At 54.4% G+C, this 12,418-nt stretch overlaps 1 protein-coding gene across 4 annotated transcripts; it reads left to right on the top strand.

Moving 5' to 3' along the window:
- Positions 1 to 262: 262 nt before the first annotated feature.
- On the top strand, positions 263 to 4,134 carry LOC132688417 (C-type lectin domain family 10 member A-like). 4 transcript variants are annotated; one of them, XM_060647507.3, is made up of 11 exons: positions 263 to 405; positions 592 to 694; positions 1,348 to 1,442; positions 2,010 to 2,126; positions 2,394 to 2,489; positions 2,593 to 2,664; positions 2,748 to 2,819; positions 2,974 to 3,060; positions 3,158 to 3,309; positions 3,566 to 3,672; positions 3,800 to 4,134. In XM_060647507.3, exons 3-11 carry the CDS (start codon positions 1,376 to 1,378, stop codon positions 3,951 to 3,953), a joined length of 924 nt encoding a protein of 307 aa, XP_060503490.3. In that variant the 5' UTR covers positions 263 to 405; positions 592 to 694; positions 1,348 to 1,375; the 3' UTR covers positions 3,954 to 4,134. The 4 variants fall into 4 exon arrangements, with proteins under 4 accessions (XP_060503490.3, XP_060503492.3, XP_078293992.2 ...); XM_060647509.3 differs by lacking the exon at positions 263 to 405 and adding an exon at positions 994 to 1,082 and having other exon boundaries at positions 441 to 694; XM_078437866.2 differs by lacking the exon at positions 263 to 405 and adding an exon at positions 988 to 1,082 and having other exon boundaries at positions 441 to 694.
- Positions 4,135 to 12,418: the final 8,284 nt, after the last annotated feature.

Here is a 12,418-nt window from a genome sequence, read left to right as displayed (position 1 = left end):
GCCTCAGTCCGCCATCCAAAGCTCCTCCCCAAGATTCTTGTGGGATCGGAACGGTTAATGTCTGGCATGCCTCCGGCACAATCCCCTGTTACAGATTCGATGCTCGGTAAAATTTCCCTTTCCTGCCTCCTTCCTCCCTTTGCAGCCAGGAAACCCCACTCTGCCGTGTCTTCTTCCCTCCCTGGGGTGGGGGGGGGGGGGTGGGCGGGGCGCCCCAGGGGAAGCTCATGTGCCGGGACTTGGTGAGATTGAGCAAGACCAGAGATGCGCTCCTCTGGACCCAGCTGCGCACTGATGGAGACGGGTTCTGGGAACTTTAGATGAAGGAAGCGAAAGGGGGCGTGGGCGAGGAGAACCGACACACTGGCCTTTGGACCTTCTGGTCTGGCTCCCTTCTCCCGAATGGTAAAAATGAGGAAGTCAGGGGGGCTTAAGAGGAGGGGACAGGGAGTAGATACACCCCAGAGGAGGAGGAGAGCGGACCTTCCCCGTATCCAGCCCCTTCCTCGCGCAAGCCTTCCGATCCCTTCCCCACTCCAGTCGGGGAAACGGGAGATTCCAGCTTAGAGCCTCGTGGGCTTTGGCACACAGACACCGGCAGGACTCTGGTCGCGTAGGTGACCCCCACTCGGGATCTCCAGGATTTCGTGTTTTCCAACTCTGGGCATTGCTGCGCAAGGAGTTCCAGACGCAGGTAACCAGCCTGGCACTTAGGGGAGACCAAGAAATGGTAAGGGACAGCTTGGGGATTCAGTGGCCGAGGGGAGGTTTTACACTCTGTTCCCTTCGCTGGGTTGGGCTTGAAGTATGGGGGGGCCGAATCTCAGGCACAGACTCAGCCCCGTTCCAGCCCCGACCCCGGCCGCGGCCCTAACCGCGGTATTAACCCCAGCTTCCCCTTAAGCCCCAGCCCCAGCTTGGACCTCAGAAGCAACTGGAATCTTAACACCAGCCCCTTCCCAAAGTTGACCCCGACTCTGTTTCCAGCTTCAGCACCAGGCGTAGGCTCAGCCACATCCCCGACCCCAGCCGGCAGGACGTGCCCCTCGGTGCCAGCCCGGCGTCGGCCCCAGTCCCAGCCAGTACTACATTTACCTCCTACTTTACCTCTTTCAATCCCCAGCTCAACGCCACCCCGCCCGACCCCCAGTCCCGACCCCACGTCCAACCTCGCCCACAAACCCAGAACCAGGCCCAAGCCTCTCTCCGACCCTGGGCGCGCCCTCAACCTGAGTTCACCTCTTCCTTGGACTCTGGGCCTGACCTGGGCTCCCACCGAGTCCCAGCCTCCCCGCTTCGCCCCAGCTCCTGCCTCAGCCTGGCCCCCCGGCCCTGCTTCCCTTTCAGCCCCAGTAGCCCCAGCGTTGGTTCAAGCATGTCTATGCAGTATGAAAAGTTCCAGCACTCGGAGACAGAGAAGCAAAGCCAGGGGTCTAGAAACGGTAAGAGGGATGGGGAAATGTTCCCTCCTTCAATACACTCTTCAGGGGTAGAGGGTTTCTGCTGTCATACGTGCACCCCTAATGTGTGTGGGCTGCAGGGGGGCCCCCATCCCGAGGGGGTCCGGCCCCAGCCTCTGGGGACCCCAGTGTGAAGACAGGGACAGAGAGGGCCACAGGGGGCCTGGGGTCCCTCTGCTCTGGAGGAGGCCGTGAGGGTTGGCATGGAGGGAAGAGTATTTGGGTTCAGAAGGAAGCCCACCTGTGAGCCTGGCGGGGCTCCAGCTCTCTCTGGGTCCTTCTGCCCCTCCCCCAACTCTGATAGCGTCTTGCCCATCACCGTCCCCCTCCATCTGTGGGTCCTTGTGTCCGTGCGTCCCCACAGAGGCGCGAGGGTCCCAGGTGGCTGAGGGCTTGGGCTGGTCCCCGAGGGGTCAGAGGCCTGGGCGCACCCCGCCCCTCATGTCCTGCCTCGGCCTCCCAGCATTACCCGCGACAGCCCTCATCCCTGACTGGTCCCTGGGCCCTCTCCTCCTCCCTGTCCCGCCCTGACGCCCTCTCCCCTCGCAGGGCCGCCTCCGCCTCTCCACTACCTGCAGGGGCTCTGCTCTGGCCCCCGGCCCTTCCTGCTCTCCCTGGGCATCAGCCTCCTCCTGCTGGTTGGCATCTGTGTGATCGGATCCCAGAGTGAGGGGAGCGGCGTGGGCAGGGAGGAGAGAGCTCACGGGGGTGGGGTGGGGGTGGCGGCGGGTAGGGTGGCCGCTGGCTCTGTCACTTGGTGCGGTTGGCTGAGTAGCCCAGTGGCCTAACCCCTCCAGACCGGGACACCGGATACGGATAGGGCCCGTCCCTCTGGGTTGGGTCATGTGAGGAGACGGCACGCGGTGAGCCCGCTGGCTGCCGGCTCACAGAGGGCCTGATAAATCCCAGCATGCTTTGTCCCCTCCCCATCAGATTCCAAGTGTCAGAGGGACCTGGTGACCCTGGGAGCCACTTTCAGCAACTTCACCTCAAGCACCGAGGCCGAGCTCCAGGCCCTGAACGCCCAGGGTGAGCCTGGGACCCGGAAGGGGCTCCGTGGGGGCGGGGGTGGGGGTGGGGGAGGGGGTCCCGAGCACCGAGTCCCCCCCCCCCACCACCACGTGTCCCCCAGGCGGCAGTTTGCAAGAAACGACAACGTCTCTGAAAGCTGAGGTGGAAAATCACAAGCGGGAGCTGCAAGCAGGTGAGAAGCCGCGGCCCCCCCGGGGGGAGGAGTGGGGGTGGGGGTGGGGGGGGCGGCCTCGGTGCTGACCCCCTGCCCGGCAGCCCGCAGCCTGAACGACAAGGTGTTCGCCCTGGAGAGCAAGCTGGAGAAGGACCAGCGGCAGCTGCAAGCAGGTGGGGGCCCTGTCCCCGTCACCGGGGCGTGGCGCGCACGCGGGACAGGGCGCAGAGGTCCCTAGGCTGGCCCGCGCGGGGACGCCTGGCTTCCGGGGGCTCGCTGAGCCCCCCCAGGCGCTGCCCCCGCTGCCCACCTGTGTGTGTGTCCCAGATCATTCCGATACCCTCGCTCGAGTCCAGCAGCTGGCCAAGGACCTGAGAACCCTGACCTGCCAGGTGGCCGCTCTCAAGAGCAACGGTGAGGGGCCTGGGGGTGCTGCGCCCCATTTCCTGCTCGCCCCCCCACCCCCACCCCTGGGTGGCATCTCAGACCCTCCCCGTCCCCCGCCCCTCAGGCTCTCAAAGTACCTGCTGCCCGGTCAACTGGCTGGAGTTCGAGGGCAGCTGCTACTGGTTCTCGCGCTCCGGGGAGACCTGGCCGGAGGCGGAGAAGCGCTGCCGGCTGGAGAACGCGCACCTGGTGGTCGTCAACTCCAGGGAGGAGGAGGTGAGCGCCTCAGTGCCCGGGTCCCCTTGAGGGCAGCGGTTCTCCACCTCGGCCGGGCTGTCGGAATCCCCGAGGGGGCTTGGTTGAGCTCTGTCACCCGCCGAGCCACTCCCAGCAGTTTCACTGGCCGGGGGCATCGGGGTAACCGTCCCCAGTGTCCCCCAACGGGCTGAATGGACACGTCAAGTTCAGAACTGCGAGTCCAGGGAGCAGGCTGGGCTGGAGAGAAGTCACCCTTGCCCTTCTGTCGCCCCAGAACTTTGTGCAGGAACATATAGGCTCCTTACACGTCTGGATGGGCCTCAGTGATGCCGAAGGAGCCTGGAAATGGGTGGATGGGACGGACTATGCGACCAACTTCAAGTGAGTGCGGCCTGGCTTTCTGTGCCCCTCTGCCCCCTTCAGCCCCTGCCCCTCCGGGGTCTGACCCCCAGTCCCTTGTCCCCGAGCCTGGGTTCTGGGCCCTCTGGCCATTGTCCTCTCTCCGCAGGAACTGGAGGCCGGGCCAGCCGGACGACTGGCACGGGCACGGGCTGGGCGGGGGCGAGGACTGTGCCCACTTTCACCCCGACGGCTGGAACGATGATGTCTGCCAGAGACCCTACCGCTGGGTGTGCGAGGCCCGCCTGGGCGTGGCCGGCTAGCGCGGTGGCCGAGCGCTGCCCGCGGGCCACCCGGCCACCAAGCTGCAGGGAGTGGGAGGGGGCCTTCCCCTGAGACCCCCGATGGGACCCCGTGGGACAGGACTGAGCCCTGGGAGTTTGGGTCGCTGCCACCATTTTGAATGTTACCCTCCTTGGTGTTCAAAAGACCATCTAGACTTCCTTCAGGTATTTGTGCGTTTGTTTTCATTTCAGCTTTACTGAGGTATAATCGACCCACCAAATTGCAAGGTGTTTGAGGTGTGCATCATTGCGATTTGATATTCGTATACACTGTGAAAGGGTCCCCATGTGGTTAATCCCCTCGTGGATCCATCGTGCGCGCGCGCGTGTGTGTGTGTGTGTGTGTGCGTGCGAGAACACGCGAATCCCACTCTCTCGGTAAATCCCAATTATACGATAGCGTTCACGACTAGCGACCGTGAGATCCTCAGACCTTAGTCATCCCGTAGCTACAACTTTGTACCCTTTACCCAACCTCTCCCTACCAACCACCCCACTCCCCAGCCCCACCAGCCTACTCTCTGTTTCTATGAATTTGACCTTCTCTTTTTGTTTTTTGATTCCACATATAAACGGTACCATGCGGTATCCGCCTTTTCTCTGGTTCATTTCACTTTGGCGGAACGCCCCCAAGGTCTATCCCTACTGTTGCAAACGGTAGACTTCCCTTCCTTCTCACGGCTGAACACGGTTCCGTTGTATTATCTACACCACATCTCTATCCGTTCATCCGTTGATGAACATGCAGGTTGTTTCCATATCTTGGTTATTGTGACGGATGCTGCAGTGAATATGGGGGTGCGGCTATCTCTTTCCTGCTCTGTTTTCATTTCCTTTGGGTATATGCCCAGAGGTGACACTGACGGATCACGCGGTCATTCTATTTTGAATTTTTTGGGCAACCGTCATCCTATTTTCCATCAGCCCGAAGTTTCCTTACGCCCCAAGCCTGCTTCCTTTATCTCCAGGTGCTAATATTTATGATCTGCTTTTTTTCTCTATTGATTGGTTTCGCCTATCCTAGAATTTCACGGTATATTGTTTCGTGAAGCCATATGTATTTCATATTGCCTGATTTTCAGCAAACTTTCTTTTTTAATTGTTAAAACTTGTTTATTTTTGAGAGAGACAGAGACAGAGACAGAGCACCAGTGGGGGAGGGGGAGAGAGAGAGAGAGAGAGAGAGAGAGACATAGAATCCGAAACAGGCTCCAGGCTCTGAGCTGTCAGCACAGAGCCTGATGTGTGGCTTGAACCTGGGGACAGTGGGATCATGATCTGAGTCGAAGTTGGATGCTTAACCGACTGAGCCACCCAGGTGCCCCAATCTTTTTTTTTTCTCTTTTCGATGTTTATTTATTTCTGAGAGAGAGAGCGGGGAAGGGGCAGAGAGAGAGGGAGACACAGAATCTGAAGCAGGCTCCAGGCTCCGAGCAGTCAGCACAGAGCCCAAAGTGGGGCTTGAACTCACGGACTGTGAGATCATGACCTGAGCTGAAGTCGGACGCTCAACGGACTGAGCCACCCAGGTGCCCCTTCAACAATCTTAAAATAGCAAAATGGAGAAAGTTAGGTGAGGCCTTGGAGAGTCCTATGTTATCGTAAAACGACATTTCCTTTTTACATACAGTTGAGTTCTTTTCTCTTGCTTAAAAGCTGTATAAACCTAGGGTGATAAAAAAAAAAAAAAGGCAATTCTTTAATTTCTTTGAAGAGCCCAGAGTTGGGGAAATGTTGCTTAGATGCCCAGGTGTATTGGTTAGCTATTGCTGTGTAACATCCATCCCAATGCTCAGTAGCTTAAAACAATAAACATTTATTATAGCTCGTGAGTCTAGAGGTCAGCTGGATGGTTTCTGGTCTGGCCAGAGTCGCCCACGCATTTGTGGTCAGCTGGCGGGTAGGCTGGGAGCTGGCTGGTCTAGGATAGCCTCACTCCCGTGTCTGACATTTGGTTGGCTCTGGGCTGGGACAGCGTGGACGTCTGGATCGTGTTAGGCTGGTCTGGGCTTCTTGGCACAGTGTTCGGGCTGGTTTCAAGGGAGTAAGCGGAAGAGTACAAGAAGTCTGGACTCTTAGTTCTGGAACCGAAGCATCACTTCTGTTTCAGGCTATTGGCCAAAGTAGATCACACAAGGCAGCCCATGTTCAAGGAGGTGGGAAATAGGGCTTTTGATTGAAGGAGCTGCAAATCCTATCATAGAGAGGACCGATACCGTGATGGGCGGAGATGGCTGTTTTTGCGATCCATCTAGCTCGCCATCTCAGCCACAAAGAGCCAACATCTCACTAAGGATTCCCACGAAAAGAGAGGGCAGGATCCATGGATTGCTAGATTCCCTCCACCGAGAAACCTGCCTGCATATAGGAGGATTTCCTTATTTTTTTTAATAGTTTTTCAGTGTTTATTTACTTTATTTTATTTTTTTCAGAGGGAGAGAGACAGAGCATGAGCAGGGGAGGGGCAGAGAGAGAGGGAGACACAGAATCCGAAGCGGGCTCTGGGCTCCGAGCTGTCGGCACAGAGCCCGCCGCGGGGCTCGAACCCGCGAACTGTGAGGTCGTGACCTGAGCCGAAGTCGGACGCTTAACCGACTGAGCCACCCAGGTGTTCCAGGAGGATTTCAATTAGTATTAATTAAAGTCAAAGAGGGTGGTGTCAAAGGGAAGGTATGGGAAGGGCCAAGTTTAGCTCTGGGGAGGCAGCCCGCTTCCACTCCTCCCTGCCCGCATCACTTGGAAATCATCAGGCTGGAGCCGGAGGGGTCTTGGTAGGAAGTGCTCTGAGGACAGCAGGAAGTGATGGGGTCCAGAGGGCACTGCCCAGTGTGGAAGAGGTTACGTAAGGAGCATCGGTACCCAGCTGGTTCTGTGGGCACCAAATACTGCGACCCAGGGCGGCCAAACGCACAGAACATTAAAACGACACCAATAATATTGCAAATATATTGCAAAAAAAAAAAAAAGATGGCAAAGAAATATCGCAATAAAACTTCCAAGTATGTTTCACATATCATTTACACAACCTGACTTAATTAATTCTTGTTCTGCTGGATTTGGGGTCAACATTCAGGTTTCATGAAGTTCTCTGTGTCCGAACTAGAATAATCCGGGAAATCCCGACTCAGCCTGACGATAGAAATGAAGGGGTCGAAACATGTCTGCTCCGGAGCTCATCCTCATGAGTCTGTTCCTTGAAATAACTGTGCTCAAAAATACTTGGTACGATGCTTTTCGTGGGGCATACAAAATTTCTGTACACATTACGACATATAGATTGCTCTTAAATTTAACAGAAAGGAATAAATACCACGTGTTTGGTTTATTTCATCATTTATATACTTAGTTTCAAACCTTCCTGGGCTTAGAGTATATTTCCCTGAAGGGGCGCCTGGCGGGGGGCAGTCGGTTGAGGCTCAGTCTTAATCTCAGCTCAGGTCACGATCTCACGGTTCGTGGGTTCAAGCCCCACATTGGGCCCTGAGCTGACAGTGCGGAGCCTGCTTGGAATTCTCTCCTTCTCTCTATGCCCCTCTCCTGCTTGAGTTCTATCTGTCTCAATATAAATAAACTTAAAAAAAAAAAAAAAGGATAAATCAGCTCTACATGGAAAGATTGTCAGGGTATGTCATGAAATGGGAAAATTAAGGTACAGAATAATAGTGTATATGTATGCTACTCTGCATAAAAAAGAAATATGTTTGTAAATGCATACAGTATCTCAGGAAGAATACACATGATGTGATGATTATTTATTTGGCTTTCGGGGAAAATTGAGTGGCTAGGGGAGAAAAGGAAGGGAAAATTTTCACAGTGTGCTTTTTTCAACTTGGTGTCACGTGCAGATATTACTCATTTAAAACAAACAAAATGAGGGGCGCCTGGGTGGCTCAGCAGGTTGAGCGTCCGACTTCGGCTCAGGTCACAATCTCGCGGTCCCTGAGTTCGAGCCCCGCGTCGGGCTCTGGGCTGATGGCTCGGAGCCTGGAGCCTGCTTCCGATTCTGTGTCTCCCTCTCTCTCTGCCCCTCCCCCGTTCATGCTTTGTCTCTCTCTGTCTCAAAAATAAATAAACGTTAAAAAAAAAAAAATGAAAATGCAGAAGGTCCAGGTGGCGGTCCATTTATATAGCTGAATTTTATTGATCTTAAAAATAACTAGATAATTCGGGTCGCCTGCCTGACTCAGTCTTTTTTTTTTAATTAAAAAATGTTTTTTAATGTTTATTTATTTTTGAAAGAGAGACACAGAGTGTCAAGGGGAGGAGGGGCAGAGTGAGAGGGAGACACAGAATCCGAAGCAGGCTCCGGGCTCCGAACTGTCAGCACAGAGCCCGATGTGGGGCTCAAACCCGCGAACCGTGAGATCACGACCTGAGCTGAGGTCGATGCTTAACTGATTGAGCCCCCCAGGTTCCCCTTTGTAAGTTTGTTTTTGAAAGACAGCACACACACGTGAGTGAGCGGGGTAGGGGCAGAGAGAGAGAGAGAGACAGGGGATCCGAAGCAGGCTCTGCCCTGACAGCAGAGAGCCTGATGCAGGGCTCGAGCTCACAAACAGTGAGATCATGACCTGAGCCCTTGAGCTCACGAACTGTGACATCATGACCTGAGCCGAAGTCAGACGCTTAACTGACTGAGCCACCCAGGCGCCCCAGAGCGTGTGACTCTTGATCTGGGGGTTGTAAGTGTGAGCCCCATGTTGGATGTAGAGATTGCTTAAAAATAAAATCTTAAAAAAAAAAAAGAAACCTAGATAATTCCAACGTGACTTAAACCATTCTAGGTTGCAGGAAAAGATTGCTAGCTCACTAGCTTCGTTTTCTTCTTTTTTTAAAGTGGGCGTTACACCCAGTGTGGGGCTTGAACTCATGACCCTGAGGTCGGGCATCTCATGTTCTACCGTAAAGAGAGTAAACATGCAAAAGTTCTAGCTGAAATACCGGCCAGTAGAAACCACCAGTGCATCCAAAGAATACTGTGCAATACACGGCAAAGTAGGATTTTTTCCAGATACACAAGGGTGGTTCAGCATCTAGATTCTAACATCTAACTTTCCAACTTTCCAGCTCAACAGAACCATGGAGAAAGAGAAATCCATGGGACTCTGGCTTCCAGAAGATATTGCATAAAATCCACAAGCCATTCGTGAACTGTGAAAACATGAGTCGAAACAGAAGAAAATCCAAAAGCCATCAGCAAACGATCTACTGGTCAGCAGAGGGCTGAAACATTTCATTAAAAAATCAGGTCTCGCCATCCCAGGGGCAGAGACTGTATCAGTGAAGGGGCAGGTGAGGGCTTCCTTCTCACGGCCTCACCTGTCAGTGGGACAGAATTTGAATTACTAACTACAAGTGAATGACAGCCCAGAGGGTGAAAACACAGATTTACGGAAGGATTTAGAACTGGGGGGGGGATTCCAAGCAGCCCGCCCTGAAGAAGTGAGATTTAAGTGATATTTGAAGGATGAGCAGATTTTTTTTTTAATGTTTATTTATTTTGAGAGAAGAGAGGGAGACAGAGAGAGAGAAAGCATGAGTGGGGGAGAGGAGCAGAGAGAGAAGAGACAGAATCCCAAGCAGGTTCCAAGCTGTCAGTCCAGAGCCCGACTCAGGGCTCGATCCCACAAACCATGAGATCATGACCTGAGCCGAGATCAAGAGTCTGAGGCTTAATGGACTGAGCCACCCAGGTGCCTCTTTTCAGTTAATGTCTTTCTGCACCGCTTGGATTTTCTAACTGCATAAAGCGTATTATTTTTTTTTATTAAAAAAGACCAACAAACATATGACATTGAAGAATACTAGTGAGGGGGCACCTGGGGGGCTCAGTCGGTTGAGGGCTCGACTCTTGATCTCAGCTCAGGTCACGATCTCACGGTTCTTGAGATTGAGCCCCGCTTTGGGCTCTGCCCTGACAGCATGGAGCCTGCTTGGGATTCTCTCTCTCTCTTCCTCTCCCTCTGCCCCTCCCCTGCTCACATGTGCATGCTCTCTCTCTCTCTCTCTCAAAAAGAAATAAACTTAAAAAAAAAAAAAAAAGGAAAAATACTAATTAGAAAATTTCACTAGCTCTCACAAGCCCTCCAAGTTTGGAATGAGCGAGTCAAGGTCATGCTGTAACTGTCGCCCCCCCCCCCCCCCCGCGTCCCCCGCAGCAAAGACAAAATCAAGTACAGCCTGATTGGGATGCGACAGTGTTTCCAGAGTCACAAAGAGGAGGCTGTCCCAGCTCTGAAAAGTCAGAATCCTTGGAGGGGGCTTGGTTAGATGGGGGTGTACAATTGGTTGTAGGTTCTGAATATTAAGACTATCCATGTCCAGGGGCACCTGGCTGGCTCAGAAGAACGTGCCACTCTTGATCTTGGGGTTGTGAGTTCCAGTCCCACGTTGGGTGTAGAGATTACTTAAAAATAAAATCTTAATTTTTAAAAATTTTATTTTAGAAAGAGAGCAGGGGAGGGGGGCAGAGGGAGAGAGAGAGACTCCCAAGCAGGCTCTATGGTCAGCACAGAGCCCAACCTGGGGCTCAGTCCCACGACCCTGGGATCACGATCCCAGCCCCAAATCAAGAGTTGGACGCTGAACCGACTGAGCCACCCAGGCGCCCCCAAAATAAAACCCGACTCTTGATTTCAGCTCGGGTCATGATCTGGTGGTTCGTGGGTTCGAACCACTCTCTAACTTTGCAAGCAAACCCTCTGTATTCAGAGTTACACAAGACCTTCTTCTGAAGAAGGACTTTGGTTCGAAAGAGAGAAAACTGCCCTCTGGTGATTATGTAAGCTTCTCTAAGTTGCTTCCGGAAACAAGGAGGCTCAGGTAAGGAGGTGATGCGCGACACCTGTTTCTTTGGACCCGTTTGAACCCCTATCAGAATCCTGTATTGGAAGGACTCTTTGGTTATAAGCTACAGAAAAATCTCCGGGTTTAGGTAATGCAAAAAGACCATTTGTTCTACAAGGGAGTCTCACACAACCTGTTAAGGGCTGAATTGGGTGCTCCCAAAAAGAGATGTTGAAGTCCTAACACCGGGACCCGTGCCTGTGACCTCCTTTGGAAATAGAATGGCTGCGGATGTAAGCAGTTTAGATGAGGTCACAGTAGGGTACGGTGGGTCTTTAACCCAATATGCCCGCTGTCCACATCCGGAGAGGAGAGGCCCAGACACCCAGGGGAGAAAGCCACGTGGCCACCCAGGTGGCAGGTCAAGGACTGCCCACCAACCACTGGCAGCTGGGAATTGGGGAGGAAGGCTCCTCGCCTCCAGGCTTCAGAGGGAGCGCGCTGACACCTGGATTTCGGGCTTCGGCCTCCACAACCGTGAGACCATCCACTTCTGTCGTTTGGGGGGGTTCTGGGGTAAGCCAACAGGCCAGCCCAGGGCTGGGGAGGGGCTGAAGCCCTGGGACGGACTGGAAAGGGGAGCTGGAGCCCCGAGGGTCTCTTTCCCCTCCCTGCCATCCGCTTCACCCCTCTTTCTCCCTGCAGACCATCATTCTCTGGGGTCCCCGGCCGCTCTTTCCCCCGCCCCGCTCGGGGTTGCAGGTCTGGGGCAGCGGCAGGTCCAGGGTCAGCCCCGCCTCCGTCCTCTAGGCAGCGCTGGATTAGGATTGGCTGCAGCCCGTTAGGGCACGCCTACTCTCTATTGCCTCCGATTGGCTTTAGGGGTGGACATGTGACTCCGTCCTGGCCAATGAAACGTGAGGATCCGGAAACCGGCCGGGGCTTCTGCGAAAGAGTTTGCCTTCCAGGAGGGGAGCTCCGCTGGTTTCCCGGCTGCTCGGGGTACTTCCTTGGGGGAGGACAGGATGTTTGCGGTAGTGACGGGTGGCTCACGACTGTGGAGGGAAAGCCAAGGGTCAGGCGTGTACTTAGCTGCTGTAGCAGGGCGAGCCAGCTACCTGACCCCTCGGGGGAAGGCGGAGAGCTGGGTGTTGGGTGCGTCCAGTACCAGCTTCATGCCATGCGCGGAGCGAGGTGCCCTGCACAGCCGGCGTCTCATGTGGCGTGAAATACACGTTGCACCCAGAGTTGCCTCACCTGGAGCTTTGAGGAAAAGAAGGACAAGAGTCCGAACAGAATCTGGAGAGCAATGCACGCATCACTGGCTACGAAGGAAGACAAGTGCCTCTAAGCAGTGCCCTGAGCATGACTAGGATTTGAAATGCCAGCGTGAGTCATAACCGGTCAGGTTTTATAAATGGAAAAGCGATCCGGCTGCGTATCGTTCACAGGGTGCGTGATTGCTTCGCAGGGGTGGATGGACACCGTCTGTTGTCATTCGACGGAATGGTTTCAGAACGAGAGCGGAAAATCATTAGATAAACGAGGCTAAGCCGTGCCCCGCCCTCCTAACTCCATCCGTTTCCTACAGGTTGATTTGCACCGCCCGAGAATAGGGGACAAAATGCCAATCCACCCAGGCGTAGCCAATACTGCCT

This window comes from Panthera onca, chromosome E1, assembly GCF_046562875.1.
Source record: "Panthera onca isolate mPanOnc1 chromosome E1, mPanOnc1 haplotype 2, whole genome shotgun sequence".
In the NCBI taxonomy this organism is placed as follows: domain Eukaryota; kingdom Metazoa; phylum Chordata; class Mammalia; order Carnivora; family Felidae; genus Panthera; species Panthera onca.
The sequence above is the reverse complement of the archived record's forward strand: the minus strand, read 5'-3'. Positions and strand labels throughout refer to the sequence as shown.

What these genes read in the sequence shown, in the direction of transcription:
- LOC132688417 (XM_060647507.3), top strand. Translation starts at nt 1,376, where the DNA reads ATGTCTATGCAGTATGAAAAGTTCCAGCACTCGGAGACAGAGAAGCAA. An exon ending in AAGCCAGGGGTCTAGAAACG is followed by an intron (nt 1,443 to 2,009) that starts GTAAGAGGGATG and finishes CTCCCCTCGCAG; the next exon opens with GGCCGCCTCCGCCTCTCCAC. An exon ending in CCAGGCCCTGAACGCCCAGG is followed by an intron (nt 2,490 to 2,592) that starts GTGAGCCTGGGA and finishes CGTGTCCCCCAG; the next exon opens with GCGGCAGTTTGCAAGAAACG.